The 16,364-nt window shown below is 37.6% G+C and overlaps 1 protein-coding gene across 1 annotated transcript in view; it reads right to left on the reverse strand.

The window, feature by feature from the left end:
• LOC142742095 (uncharacterized) overlaps positions 1-16,364 on the reverse strand; it is a 380,698-nt gene that overhangs the window by 278,678 nt on the left and 85,656 nt on the right. The window contains exons 2-3 of the mRNA XM_075851566.1: positions 13,065-13,632; positions 5,544-5,637 (exon numbers count right to left, since the gene is read on the reverse strand). Of these exons, the coding sequence (XP_075707681.1) occupies positions 5,544-5,637; positions 13,065-13,632 (662 nt within the window). The remainder of the gene's footprint in view (positions 1-5,543; positions 5,638-13,064; positions 13,633-16,364) is intronic.

Raw genomic sequence — 16,364 nt, forward strand, 5'->3', positions numbered from 1 at the left:
CAATGTATGTGGTCTTTATGAAGTACAATATATCACGGTATTGTTGTTTGCAATGCTGTATATTGGTTTTGTATTATATTTGTATATTTTCATCACTATATATATATATTGTTTTATTTTATTTTTATTTTTTTATATTTTTATTTCACAATTTTTTATACACTCTCCTGCACTTTTTTCACTTATTCACATGATTTGTTTTTGTGGGTGCATGTTTGCGTACACTCTTTTGCCCTCATGTATTTTCATATCTTTCTCATAACCATATCCACGTATAAAATTACAATTAAATATGATATAATAATGGTGATATGTGTAATGGGTGTGATATATGTTTGATATTACATGTATACATATTCTTCCATGTTTTACACATTACAACATGCACCTGGTGAATTGTTGAGTTATTTATTTGTATTTTTGCATTTTGCATGTATGTGTGTGTGCGGGTGTTCACATGCACATATTTCGTGTGTGTGCGTATACACACACACATATATGCTTTTCACATCAATTCATATACATTTGTTATTTATATTTTTTTTTTTATATCATATATTTATGGTTTTCACGATTTTTTTCTGCACTTTATGCACTTTGTCATGATATAATCCATATAATGTTGATGCATGTTATATAATCAATATATTTTTATACTAATATTCATTCATAGATTTAATATCTCTGTATGTCGATATATTTATATTTATTATTTTCATGTTATATATAAATTCAGTTTTGCCTTTCCGTTTCCTTCTTTCCCTCCCCCTTCCACCCCCCTTTTCTGTTCTGATTGTATTATTATTTGATTTAGGATTTATTGGTACCTTGAATATGATGGCCATTGGAATTTGAATATAAATTCCTTTAAACTACTTGGTTATAAATTAATCTGTGGCCTTTGTGGTGTACTCTTTGTTGTCTTCTAACTATTATATGCACCTCCGGTGACGCACGCGCAGTGAGGAATGTTTTCGCTGCCTCCGGGTTGATGTTTGTATCGCACCATGGCAACGGCGCACGTAACCGTGTTAACACGCGCTCGCGTGTCCCGTGCACATGTTGTGATGCACTCATAACTTCCATTTCGCGGGCGGACATGCTGCTGTGTTTGTGCGTCCGATAAATATACCGGTAAATGCGCCATTATCATTTTGAATATATACACCTGGCCCTTGACAAATCCAATTGGCTAGTTCCATCTTTAAAAGGCAGTATGTATTAGTATGATGCTACCCCCAGACGAATTTATATGCAAAGATTTGTACATTCTTGTCTGCATTTGTATAATATACTTCATTATCTGACCCATGCATATGTTGTTTATCACTTTATGAGCAGGAGTTTTTGATGTGCGTCTTTCTTTTAGTGTGTCTTTCGTTTTTGTTTTGGTCATTCAGTTTGGATGCAGGCAAACATATACTAAACTGACTTATTTTGATCAACCCTCCTAATAAAACTATTTTTTTACATATATTACTTGTATTTGGTGGGTGATCACTACTATACTTTTCTCTTTGGTTAATTTGGAAGAGGTGTTGTAAATTTGGTGGAAAAATTTTAATTGAATAAGTCGGTCTCGTGTTGATATTAAAGGACCAATCAGACCATTCAGCATTTCTTTATGGTCATCCATAGAAACAGAGGGAAGAGCCTGGGACCATCGGTCCAGGCCTCTATCAAGTTTATTGGAAGAGACTCTTAATAATTGTCTATACAGTATAGACATAGGTTTAGCCAACATCTCCATCCACCGGGGATGTACAGAATCTGACATTATACCCTGCAAATTGCGACCAGAGGACGTGTCTAAGCTGGAAATAACGAAACCTGAGATGAGGTGGGATCTGGTGTTTGGTCCGAAGTTGTGCAGAGGTAGCCACTTTATGTTCCACCACCACATCCTCTAAAGTTAATATACCCAGGGCCCCCCACCTACTAGGCTCAGGAAGTCATCGTAGCTGTGACAGAAGTGGGTTGTACCAAAGTGGCGTCTGGGCGACCAGCATACAGTTTCAGAGCTGAAGAGCAACAGTCACCTCTGCCATACCTTCAGAGAAGTCTGCATTGGAATTGTAAGTGTGTGTCACGGGGGGACGGCCTGTCTATAGATAGAGTTAACTAAAGCCATGTAGGAATCGAGAAGTGAAGCTTCCAAATCTGTACAGGGATTAAAATGTCTGTGAGTAAACCACCACCAAACATACAACAGTTGGCTGGCAAGGAAATAAAGATATAGATTTGGAAGGGCCAGTCCACGCTGCTTATTGGGTAGTTGTAGTGTACCAAGAGCAATTGTAGGAGTACCTCCCGCCCAGATAAAGATCTAAGATCTTTGCTAATGTTGGAGTAAAGTGATAGTGGTAACCATACTGGAGAGTTATGGAAGTTACAGAAATCTAGGAAGGGACTTCATTAAACAAATTAATACGACCTGTAACTGTGAGAGGAAGAGGTTTCCACTTATCAAAATCCATCTTAAGATGCTGTATCAGAGGAACAATGTTGCCAGGTATAAAACGATGGATATCGGAGATAATCACTATACCTAGGTAAGTAATCTTATCCACCCATTGCAGTGGGGAAGGGAGTACAATATCCCAAACCGCATTGTCTATCCCCATTACCAAGTATTTTGACCAGTTCACACGTAACCCAGAAAAGAATGTAAATAAGTCAGAGATAATAATGCCCATAGAGTTGGACCTAGATGCTTGAGGAATAGAAGTGTATCATCAGTGTAAAGAGAGATGCTTTTCTTCCTCCCCCAACTCTAAGCCCCTTATGTCAGATGAACCTCTTATAGCCAGAGCAAGGGGTTCAATAGCGAACGCAAAAAGGGAAGGGGACACCGGAAAACCTTGTCTAGTCCCCCGGGGTAGTGTAAAGAAGGGGGAATTGTGTCAATTCGTTTTAACATTTGCTATGGGTTGGGCCAAATCCAAAATTTACCAAGCACAGACCACAGCTATGACGATATTTGGTGAATAAAATGCTTTTTCCAAGTCCAAAGAGGCAACAATCCGGGAACCACAAAACCCAGCAGTAGTTGATATATGAGTAAATGGTCTCCATAGGGTAATATCAGTGGCCTTCCCTGGCATGAAACCAGATTGGTCTGGGTGAATGACATGAGATATAACCTTTTGCAAATGCAGCGCCAACATTTTAGCTAAGATTTTAACATTGCAATTAAGGAGCGAAACAGGCTGGTAGGAGCTACAGTCTTTAGGATTCTTACGGGGTTTGGGGATTAGGACTATAAGAGGTTCTCTCATAGAAGGGTAGTACCCTTACTTAAAGATTACCCCTAATCTGCTCAGCCTATTCTAATCAGGTCTGCATATAATTTATACCATTCTATGGGCAGACCATCCAGACCCGGGGTTTTCTTGTACGGAAAGGAACTAATAGCTGCTGTAATTTCCTTTCTAGTGAGATCTGCTTCCAAAATATTTACTTGTCACTATCCAAGGTGGGGAATACTAAAGTGTTTAAGTATACTTCCAGGCTAGACGAGTTATATGAAACCTTAGAGGATTGTAAATCAGAATAAAATTTGGACAATATTTTGTTCACAGTTAAAGGTTTACTGACAGACATCCCAGTGTAGGAAGATATTTCTAATATGGTATTCGGAGACGTGTCCTCCTTAGCTAGGTAGGCCAGTAGAAGACCATTTTTATCTCCCTGATCAAAAACTCTTTGTTGGGAATATAAAGTTTTCTTTCTAGTGAGTTCAGTTAGCAATAGGGTATATATTCGTGTTGCCTCGCAGAGAAGGCCGAGGATTCCTTAGTACTGAGATATTCCTCCTCCACCAATACCAATTCAGCCTCCTAGCCTGCACGCTGTTTAGCCAGTCCCTGTCTATGTGAGGAGATGGCCCGTATAGCCACCCCTCTAATATATGCCTTGTAAGCGGCCCATATCAAACCATCATCTGTCGAATCCAAAATGGTGCTCTAAAAATCTGAAATTTCATTCCCTAAGGAGATTGCAACATCTGTACAGGAGAGTCATAGGAGACTCAGTCTCCAGATATGTGCTTTGCTACCTCGGGGAACCCTAGAGTGATCATTGGGGGAGAATGGTCAGAGATTCCCCAAGGAAGGTATTGTGCATCCATCACAAAATATCAAAGAGGCATCTTTTCCAAATGAACAATCAATTTGGGAGAATGACCTATAGGCAGGCGAGTGACACGAGTTGTAGCGTCCATGGCCGCTGGCCGTCGGGTTTACTCACCTCCCGATGCCCGCAGCCATGGATCCGTGAGCGCTGGCCCTTGTCTCCTTCCTAGGAGACGCCAGCGCTCACTTCCGCTCCGTTCTGCTGTGTCCCATAGGGTGCGCGCGCTCGCTCGTGCACGGCCTTAAAGGGCCAGCGCGCGCACAAAAGGGTCGTCATCATCATCAACTGCCATGATTTCCTGGTCTATAAGAAGGCCTTAGGCCTTCTGATCCTTGCCTGAGCGTTGTTAGTCTATCCCAGTCTGTCTCGCAAATGGTCCCTTAGTGTTTCCCCGTTCCAGTTTTTACCCGTGCCCTGTTACCCGATCCTGTATTCCGTATTGTTCTTGTTCCTGTGCCTACCAGCGTTGGAGTCGGGTCTACTGCACCTGCTGTCGTTTGCCACGTCCAGTGTCTTCTGCCACGTCCAGTGTCTTCTGCCACGTCCAGTGTCTTCGGCCAAGTCCAGTGTCTTCTGCTACATCGGATACTGTCCGCCACGTCTGGCGCCACTTGCCGCACTGGCCTCCATCCATGCTGTAGCCACAGCCACCGTCTGGACTACTTCAGGTACCCAAGCATTGCTATCTGCTATTGACTTTCGTATAGACTGTGACCTGGTTAGCTGCCACTCCGCTACGACGGAGCGGCCTAGTGGGTCCACATACCCTGTGACCGTGACACTAGTAAGCCAGAGAATGAGGGCCGCGAACCCGCCAAATGTCTCATAGGTGATATGTTGCAGCCCAATTAGCTAGAAGGGAACTACAACTCGGTACTCCATCTATCTTATCCAATTCAGAGCACAACAAAAGATTGAAATCTCCAAGGAGCAGAAGATGTGCAGGACTCAATTCCATTACCAATACCATTATGTCAGTGAGTAATTGGATAATGGCCGGAGTAGGATTATAGACATTGACAATAATAAAGGACGTAAAGTAAAGACACAACAACACAATGCATCTTCCCTTAGGATCTATCTTAACAGAGGTAACTTCACATTGCAAAGACTTGTGGACCAGTAAAGAGTAACTGGAATAAGAGGCATGATAACCATGTCTAACCCGGGGTCGCTTAAGAGCTCGCAATTTAGTACCTAGTAATTGAGTCTCCTAAAGGAGTATTAGTTGCGGACTATATGTGGAGATAAAGTTAAAGACTAAAGATCTTTTAAATTTGTCATTAAGACCTCTCACATTCCAAGAGATAATCCTAAGGTGCTGTAGTGTCTCCATCAGTAAAATAAAAGCTTATTCTACGTTTTTTAATATAGCAAACTTGATATAAAAAGTTAAAACATGCACTCACCCAATCGAATTCTTAACGTAACGAGTTGGATAGCAGGTCGTAAGGTTAGGCTGAGACTGAGAGGTGGTTAATCTGTTTTTTTGTTGTTTGGAGTCTAAGAAATAAATATAAATGTTAAAAAAATATTACGAAAATATATACATACATTATTACGAATGAGCTAAAGTGTAAGGTGGTTTTAAAGTGAGTGTCCGTTGTGGCAGTGAGTTTTAGACTGCCGCTTCCCCTAAGTGGCAATATATGGGGAAACTGTAGTCTAAGCCTATGATGATGCATAGTCAGAACAGTCTATGTTAATGAAGTGGGAGGGCACTGCTGGTGACGTCACAGTGTCTGCCGGTCTGCTCTTTTCTAATGTTATAAAGTGTAGTGTTATCCAGGGCATTAAATAATTTAAATGACCATATAATGGCAATAGGTCTGTGACACTAGACACAACTGGTCTAATTTAAAGTTGGAGGAATAAAAGAAAGAACGGGTGCTTTCCAGGCGCTACCGATCGGAGTGATCATCCCGTAGAAGGTATAATCCAATTGTCTCAAGGATAGAGATGAGATCAGTATTTAAAAGGATTCATTGGTGCAGGTATAAAACACAACAGTAGACTGTTTAACAGCGGACTGTTTCGAAACCGGACCGGTTTCTTCCTCAGGTAGCATATAAATGAGTAGATGGGTGGGGTGTCGGTTAAATAACCGAATTAAAGGTCAGTTTGAGGAAAGAACTACCGGGTCGGGTATACAGGTCAAAAACTGCTGAACATACGTATAGAACAATACACATAATTATACAAATAGTTACAAACAGTTAGATAAAAATATTAGATAAAACAGTGTCTGCATTCTATTAAAACTTAATTGACTTCCAGATATTATAATCGGGGGATAGTTAACAGTTAAAAAGAATCCTTTATTAATAATAATCCTTTATTACGATACAGAGGAACCAGGGGAGGCAAAAAGAAAAAAATAATTATTATTTCCCCTACATAACAAACTTCTATTCTTAACCTTTTAAACCACATTTTAAACGATTCAGAAATGTCACTTCTGAACAAAGGTTTGGCCTTCTGTCCAACTGCCAGTACAAATGGCTTCGACTTATTCCTAGATCTACATAGATTCACGAGGAAATTAACATTACATAGACACTTTCAAGTCACAGCCACAAAAAATAATTCCCCTGATTCAGACAATGTTAATAAGATGAATATAACTTTAGATACAGAGATATCTGATGTATTTAGACATACAGATCTAAAACCAATATCCAAGTTTTATCCTGTGGTAAACCAAGGAAATTTTATTAATACCTTCCATCACCTAGTTCTCAAAGATCTAGAGGAGCTAGATTCATATAAAATCCAGGGTAAAAATAATCTAACCTATAAAGAGAAAACAGCTCTAAAAAATTTAAAAAGCAATGATCAAATAGTCATTCGATCAGCAGACAAAGGAGGGGGGACAGTAGTACAAAATATTACGGACTATCATGCAGAAGCCATGAAAATTCTATCAGACAAGAACTATTATACTAATCTTATAGATAATCCACTACTAACAATTATGGAAGATCTTAAAATCATGGTTAATCAAGCTTTTTCTAATCATATTCTCAACAAAAATGAAAAAAACTATCTGATCCCAGTAAATACCAATATGCCTTTTTTCTACCATCTACCAAAAATACATAAAAACCCAATCAATCCCCCAGGGAGACCGATTATATCAGGTATGCAATCTCCCACTTGCCATCTTTCTCATTATCTGGATTTAAATTTACAAAAATATGTGATGGAGTTTCCAAGCTCAAAGATTCAACACAATTGATAGGGGATCTAAATAAAATTTCAATTAGAGAAAACGTATTATTTATCACTTTAGATGTGACCGCATTGTATAGCAACATTGAACATACATTAGGTCTGGAAAAACTGAAAATAAGACTGGAGACGGATACCGAACTATTATCTGCACAAACCAACTTTTTTTGCAAGAGTATGGAATTCATCCTAAAAAATAATATTTTTACATTTGACCAGAAACTGTATCACCAGATAAAAGCCACAGCTATGGGGACACGAGTAGCACCCAGCTATGCAAATATTTTCATGGGAATGTTTGAGGAAGAACACATTTGGCAACATCCATGGGCAAATACTAAAATTTTACTATTTAGAAGATATATAGACGATCTGTTCCTGATTTGGGAAGGTGATTTTACAACAGCGACAGATTTTTGTCAGACATTAAATAACAATACCTGGGGGATAAAATTCACTTTTAATATACAATCAACTGAAATTGATTTTTTAGATCTCACAATAGCAAAAACAGCAAGCAAAATTATTACCCGCACACATTTTAAAAAAGTTGATAGCAACAGCTACCTGGACTATAAGAGCAGTCACTATCATAAGTGGCTAAAAAATATACCATTCAGTCAGTACAAGAGAATTCGAAAAAACTGCACATTAAACAAAGATTTCAATAATCAAAGCCGTATTTTGCAAAAACGGTTTAAAGAAAAAAAACTACCCACAGACACTTCTCTCTGATGCATATAAAAAAACAGTAATTTTAAGCCAAGAGGAATGCTTACCTCCTAATGATACAATATCAAATGAAACCAAAGAGAGGGATATAATAGATATAAAAAACAAAAAAATTCTTTCTCCTTCAATTTTATAACCAAATACAATGCAGCACATAAAAATATAAAAGACATTATGAATAGACACTGGCACATTCTACATGTTGACCCCTTCCTAAAAAACAGTCTACCAATGAAACCGATGCTATCTTTTAAGAGAGCAAAAACTGTTAAGAACATTTTGGCACCTAGTCGGATTAATTTTGCTGGGAAACAAAAGATATTTCAACAAAACACTATGAATTCATGTCTATACATAAAAGGGAGTTCCAAATGTAGAAAAAAGAGATGTTTATGCTGCTCCAGCATACTCACTACAGACACTTTTCGATCAAATCAAACGAAAAATGAGTATCAAATTGAAACACATCTAAATTGTCAGTCAAATTATGTTATATATCTCATTAACTGCATTTGTGGTCTCCAATACGTGGGAAGAACTATACAACCTTTACACTGTCGGTTAAATAACCATTGCTCTAATTGTAGAAAAAAATTCCTTCTACATAGTATCTCCAAACATTGTACTTTATTTCACAATGATGATTTTAAATGTTTTAATATTACACCCATTGAATACATAAACGAAAGCCGAGTGGATAGATTCGATTCACTCTGTAAAAGGGAAATTTATTGGATATGCAAACTCAAGACCTTAAAACCTGAAGGTCTGAATGAAATTACAGAGATAATAATTTAATAAAACGAATTTATTTCAGATGAGGTCCATTGTACATAAATAGCCAATAAATTCGTTATATGTTACAATATATTTTTTAATAACCGGCAAAGACCGCATCAAAGAAGAAATCATATCTCTAATCACAAGAATCACAAAATATGATCACTCCGTCTCAAAGAAAAGTCTTGAAAGTAAGATTAAGACTAGAAAAGAATCAGTATTATTATTTTGTTATGAAAACAACACAATTACAATGAAAGCGCATATGAAAATATATATATATATGCACAGAACATACGCAAAAAAACTCTCTCAGCTTAATACCTACGAATTTATATAACTAAATATAAGAATAGAATAAAATGAGCAAAAGGGGAATTTACCCTTTAGTACAATCCCCTAGAAACAACTGAAAAATAAGATGATACTCCATTTGTATGTTAAGTTTCCTCTATGATAATTACGGTTGCGAAATAAACAATTTTTTAAACTATAGGTGGATCTCAAATGATAAGAAAACTATTGAAGTTATTTTCAAAAATCTCTTTTATTCATTTTAGTAATTTATACAGATTTTTTAAGATAAAAAATACACACACATATATGTGTATAAATATATATATATATATATATATATATATATATATATATATATATATATATATATATATATATATACATTTTAAACCTTATTAATAAAGGATTATTATTAATAAAGGATTCTTTTTAACTGTTAGCTATCCCCCGATTATAATATCTGGAAGTCAATTAAGTTTTAATAGAATGCAGACACTGTTTTATCTAATATTTTTATCTAACTGTTTGTAACTATTTGTATAATTATGTGTATTGTTCTATACGTATGTTCAGCAGTTTTTGACCTGTATACCCGACCCGGTAGTTCTTTCCTCAAACTGACCTTTAATTCGGTTATTTAACCGACACCCCACCCATCTACTCATTTATATGCTACCTGAAGAAGAAACCGGTCCGGTTTCGAAACAGTCCGCTGTTAAAGAGTCTACTGTTGTGTTTTATACCTGCACCAATAAATCCTTTTAACTACTGATCTCATCTCTATCCTTGAGACAATTGGATTATACCTTCTACGGATGATCACTCCGATCGGTAGCGCCTGGAAAGCACCCGTTCTTTCTTTTATCCCTCCATATCTACATTGAGACTTTTTTGCAAAGTTCTCAAACCGGGTCCTGGGCTGCAACCTGACTCTACTACCAACATACCGTGGAGGCTGTTTTTGGATTCTGCTCTACTGGATGTTATGCTCCCAGCATAACCGCACCAGGTTACCACCACTTGCACACTGTTCACACCTATAAATCACAGTTTCATGCACTATTGTGCGCTTTGTTGTCTTTTTCTGCCACTTTCTAATTTAAAGTTGGGGTACAATATCCAAGTTTTCATAAAAATGTGATTAGTATTCCTACAAAAAATACATTTTACTTCATCGTTTCATCTCAGGTTTTTTTCCCTACTGTATTTCATTTTTTCTCAGCTGCTATTTCTAGCAGTTATTTAATTTATACATGGAAAGAACAGGAGGCTGCATTATTACACCACAGTCTCCCTGTTACTAATTCAACCATACGGTAGGTGCAAGCTTCAAGGGAGCAAGCTCTCCTTTTAAATCATAAGAAAAAATAGCGTGGAAGCAGCACTCAAGAAAAAGTTAATTTATTCACCAAAGATTTACTGCAATGTTTCACCCTCTTAATGAGGGCATTCTCAAGCAAAGTGTATATCTCATACCAAAACATATAAAGTGAGCTGAGCTCAATTAATTAGTTATGTGCAATCCATCAATTATACAAATGTATCATACGAAATTATTTTATAATTTATCACATAATATCACAAAGTTCAGATGTGCTAATATAAATTCATTACATCAATACATCATGCAAAAAGTGTAAATTAAAATGCAACAATACCCAAATAACAAAATCAAATCATGATTAGTGTAATTAAAATAATTATGAATAGCTGGCACTCACCGATTGATTAAAAACCCCACAGATAAGGAACATAGATTGTCACATGTCCTAACATGAAATAAATCCCAGCGTTGCTCCCATCGAACCGTGCCTGCCCAGAACTACCCTGTCCATTGGGCAAAATATCACACATGAGTATAAGCAAATGGGGCGCAATGCACATCACTACAGGTACTCCTTAGCGTGATTCCACATGAAAATATCTGCAGAGCGCATACGCTCTACTAACACTAGTCTCGGTACCATTTCTCTAAAGGTATTGCTAATACTCAAAACAAAGTCTATCTATAAGTGAATCCTCATTTCTAAAGACAAGTGTGGTACTAGCAATACGTTCAAATACTCAGGACACACACTGCCAGATTTTCTACTTACTAATAATCGCTACTATGTGCAGAAGACTAGCGGACAAAAAACTAAGGCAAGATCTCTAGCTTCCTAAACAATTTAGGATTCTTTTTCATTTCTCCTCATATTTGGCACAGCCTATTAATGCTTCTGTACTTTATTGTTCTTATTTTAGTGTACTTTACATGTCTCGAAATGTTCAGAGTCCACCTGTTTGTTGTCTTGTTACTTTGTTGTCTGTTTAAAAAATGTCTAAAAAAAGAAATGAGGATTCACTTATAGATAGACTTTGTCTTGAGTATTGGCAATACCTTTAGAGAAATGGTACCGACACAGCGATTGCGCTGTTCCTGGCCGTTTAACTAGTTAAAGGGGTTTTCCCATGAGGGACATTTATGACATATCCACAGGATATGTCATAAATGTCAGATAGATGCGGATCCCAGCTCTAGAACGGGGCCTCCTAAATCTCGTTCTAGCTTTTTATTCTCACGCTGTCTCCCTGCCACTTCCTGATTACATGGTCGGGAGTTACGGAATCAGCATAACTCGCTGAGCTACGCTGTTTCTGTAACTCCCATAGAACTGAATAATAGTTACGGAAACAGCGTAGCTGTTACACTGCTTCCATGACTGTCATTCATTACTATGGGAGTTACAGAAACAGCGTAGCTCAGCGGGAGTCAGCGTGGCCAGGAGTCAACGTGAGAACAAAAAGCTAGAAAGGGGTTTAGGGGGACCCGTTCTAGAGATAGGTGCGGGTCCCAGAGGTGGGACCCACATCTATCTGACATTTATGACATATCCTGTGGATATGTCATAAATGTCCCTTACAGGAAAAACCCTTTAAATGCCGCGTCAATAGTGACCGTGGCATTTAAACCATTACGAGGGGACGGACCCCTCGGACAGCCCAACGTCCCATCCCCCCCCCCCCCCGCGCAAGGCGATCGGGGGCGCCGATGGTTGTCTTGGTAGCCCGGGGGCCTAATGAAGTCCCCCAGGTCTGCCTTCTGTCTGCCTCTGCCTAGCAGGGCATGGCAGAAGCCTGTAAAAATGACAACATACTGCAATACATTTGTATTGCAGTGTATTGTACCAGCGATATAACGATACCCTAGGGGAACTAATAAAATGTGTAAAAAAAAAAAAAAAAGTAAGATACATTTTCAGGAGTACCAAAAAAAAAAATATATTAATAATAAAAAAAAAAAATTCCCATTTTTCCCCAAGCACAATGTAAAAAATAAAACAAAATTGTTATCGCTGCGTCTGTAAAAGTCCAAACTTTAACAATTTACCACTATTTAACACCATAATACTTTTTTTTAGTCACCTTAGCTAAAAAAAATTAAAAAAAAATAAGAAAAAAAACATATGTACCAAAAAATGGTGGCATTAATAAACTACAGTTCGTCCCGCAAAATATAAGCCCTCACACCGCTTAATCGATGAAAAAATATAAACGTTATGGCTTTCAGAATGTGGTGAAACAGAACAAATTTATTTTTTTCATAGATAGTTTTTTCTTTGTAACACTAGTAGAATATTAAATATTTTTTTCCTATTTTCTGTTGTCTATAACCTGGGTGCGTCTTATAGTCAGGTGCGTCTTATAGTCCGAATAGTACGGTATATACTGTGCTTAAGAATGTTTAGGGAATAAATTCAGGTTTTTTTCTTGATATATATATATATATATATATATATGTTGGTCAATTTAGGAAATTTTAACAGGTCGACAGACATTTGCTCCATTATGTGAAGGTTCCTGCAAAAATGCAGCATTAATTTCTGTATATAGAAAATAAACATTCATACCTAAGAAGCTTCTCATTATCACGTAGTCATCAGAATCCTTTGGTTCTTGGAATTTTTCAAGATCTACAAAAAGAGGCCGTGCAGGTTTCTTTGGGCTTAACCCAAGTATAGCTTCACTTGGCATAAGTTTTAACCTGGGTTTGTTGAGATATTCAATTGCTGGCTTCTTGATTTGTGAAGCATGCAGTAAGGGGTTTCCAATATTTTTGTTGCGTAAACTGTTTGTAGACGGGACAATAGGTTTATTAAGAGGAACGGAAGGTTTATTGACAAAAGTTTCTTCAAGAATTCTTGAGTTACTTCGATAAGAGAAGCTTTGATGTAAATGTGTTGAGCTTCCTGCAGACTTGAAAGGGTCAATTTTTGGGGAGACTGCTAGATCTGGTGAAGATAAAGCTTTGAGTACAGGTTTCTCCAAAAAATGCTCACTGACTGGCAGTATAGTAGGTTTTGCTGGTATGGCAGGCTTAGGTCCAGGTTTTGCCTGAAAAATAGGTTTGGAGCCAGAACTTTCTCCAGATTCCTTCTGAAATTTCATCCGGATATTCTTAAAACCTTCTGGATCTGTCTAGAAAGTTAAAAGTCATAGTTAAATAATGTTATACATATGGTACAGAATGCATAACAAAAATATTACATTGTATATAATTTTGTGAAACGTCAATGATTTTCATTCAGAAAATTGTTGTGGAATGGCTAAGAAAGGGTAATTTAGATGATGTTAACTATGAGCAATCATACTTAATTGTAATTTATTGTTCATTTGGTTGAGCAGGATCAGTACTATATTCCTTTGTCAAGATGGTAACATGAAGACCACATTTATGGTAGTTAGTACTGGGTTTACGGCTCACAAATCAGTAGTCCCATGAAGTAGTTCACACCGCCATTTATCGCTATCAAATCTTTTTCTGCTCTTACAAATTAAAGCAACGTTTCTATAGTCTGCAGTATGTTTACCTAAGCTATGATCGCAATGCCAGGTGCGCCTTTTTAACATATGAATGCTCAGTTGTGCATTCATTTGGAAAACTACGCTAGGGCCACGTATAAGGATGTAAGTATACGTTTGTTGGTGGTATTATTTAGCAATTGTGGCATTGACCTCCAATAGAAGGCTGTCAGGTTGTACTAGGAGTTGTAGTTTTGCAACACCTGGAGAGCCATAGGATAGAGAGCACTGCTGTATAGTGTTATTATTCAGTTATTGTATTGCTGCATTATTCAATTATACCCTTGGCGACATCTTACGTACAGTTACGTCGCTGCCGCCAAGGGGTTAGCGTATTGTCACGTAACTGTATGTGACAGTGATGGAGCCTGCTCAATCACCAAACTATCACAGCTGACCGAGGTCCGATCCCCACCGATTAACCCCTTAAATGCTGCGGTCAATTGTGAACACAGCTTGTTGGTGGTTTGTAGCTGATCGGCACCCCTGCAACGTGATCTCAGGGGTGCTGATGGTTGGTAGTTAGTGCAGTGTATTAGTATAGCGATCAAGGCTCCAGGCCTTCAAGTCCTCTAGTGGGACAAAAAAATAGTTAATATAAATTTTCAAGTTAAAAAAACAAAAAACGCCCTCACACAGCCTTGTCGATGCAAAAATAAAGAAGTTATGGATTTTATAATATGGCAACCCAAAAAATAAACCATTTCTAAAAAAAAGTTGTTGTGCTAACGCTGTAACACATAAAAAATTATATACATTTGGTGGTAATAATGTCGGAATGCTTAAACCTATCCAAGCGATTCTGATATTGTTTTCTCGTGACACATTGGGCTTCATGTTCGTGGTAAAATTTGGTCGATATATTCAGTGTTTATTGGTGAAAAATTGCAAAATTGAGAGAAAATTTTGAAAAAATAAAATTTTGCAGAATTTAAATGCATCTGCTTGTAAAACAGATGGTTATACCACCCAAAATAGTTACTAGTTCACATTTCCCATATGTCTACTTTAGATTGGCATCGTTTTTTGAACATTCTTTTATTTTTCTTGGACGTTACAAGGCTTAGTACATAGACAGCAATTTCTCATATTTTTAAGAAAATTTCAAAAGCCTTTTTTTTAAGGTACCTCTTCAGTTCTGAAGTGGCTTTGAGGGGCCTATGTATTAGAAACCCTGATAAAACACCCCATTTTAAACACTAGACCCCTCAAAGTATTCAAAACAGCATTTTGAATTTTTTTTAACCCTTCAGGCATTTCACAGGAATTAAAGCAAAGTGGAGGTGAAATTTGCAAGTTTCATTTTTCTTGCTGAATTTCAATTTCATTAAAAAACATTTCTGGAACACAGAAGGTTTTACCAGGGAAACACTAATAAATATGTATTGTCCAGATTCTGCAGTTTTTAGAAATGTCCCACATGTGGCTCTACTGCGCTCGTGGACTAAAACACAAGCCCCAGAAGCAAAGGAGCACCTAGTGCATTTTGAGGCCTCTTTTTTTATTAGAATATATTTTAGGCAGCATGCCAGGTTTAAAAAGCTGTTGAGGTGCCAAAACAGTAGGAATCCCCCAATAGTGACCACATTTTGGAAACTACACCCCTCAAGGAATTCATTTATGGTTGTTGTTACCATTTTGACCGCACAGTTTTGCCACAGCACCTATTTGAATTGGGCTGTGAAATTTAAAAAATGAAATTTTTTCCAATAAGATGTAATTTGTGATCAAAATTTCTTATTTTCACAGGGAACAAAATACCCCATTTTGTTGCCCAATTTCTCCTGAGTGCAGCAATACCCCATTTGTGGCGATAAACTGCCGTTTGAGCCCATGGGAGGCCTCAGAAGGGAAGGAGCGCTGTGTGTTCTTTGGAGTGCAGATTTTGCTGGTTTGGTTTTCGGGTGCCATATCGCATTTGCAGAGCCCCAGAGGTATCAAAGCAATGGAAACCCACCAGAAGTGACCCCATTTTGGAAACGACACCCCTCAAGGAATTAATTTATGGGTGTTGTGACCATTTTGACCCCATAGTTTTTTCACAGAACTTATTTGAATTGGGCTTGGAATTAAAACAAAATTAATTTTTTCCAATAATATGTAGTTTTGGCTGAAAATTTCTTATTTTCACAAGAAACAAAATACCCCATTCTGTTGCGCAATTTGTTCTGAGTGCTGCAATACCCCATTTGTGATGATAAACTGCGGTTTGGGCCCATGGGAGGGCTCGGAAGGAAAGGACCACCATTTGGCCTACTGGGGATTTTCTGGTGCGAAGTCATGTATGCAGAAGCCCCTGAGGTACAAGTACAATTGAAACCCGCAAGAAGTGACCCTGTTTTAAAAAC

This window comes from Rhinoderma darwinii, chromosome 1 (assembly GCF_050947455.1).
Source record: "Rhinoderma darwinii isolate aRhiDar2 chromosome 1, aRhiDar2.hap1, whole genome shotgun sequence".
NCBI lineage: Eukaryota > Metazoa > Chordata > Amphibia > Anura > Rhinodermatidae > Rhinoderma > Rhinoderma darwinii.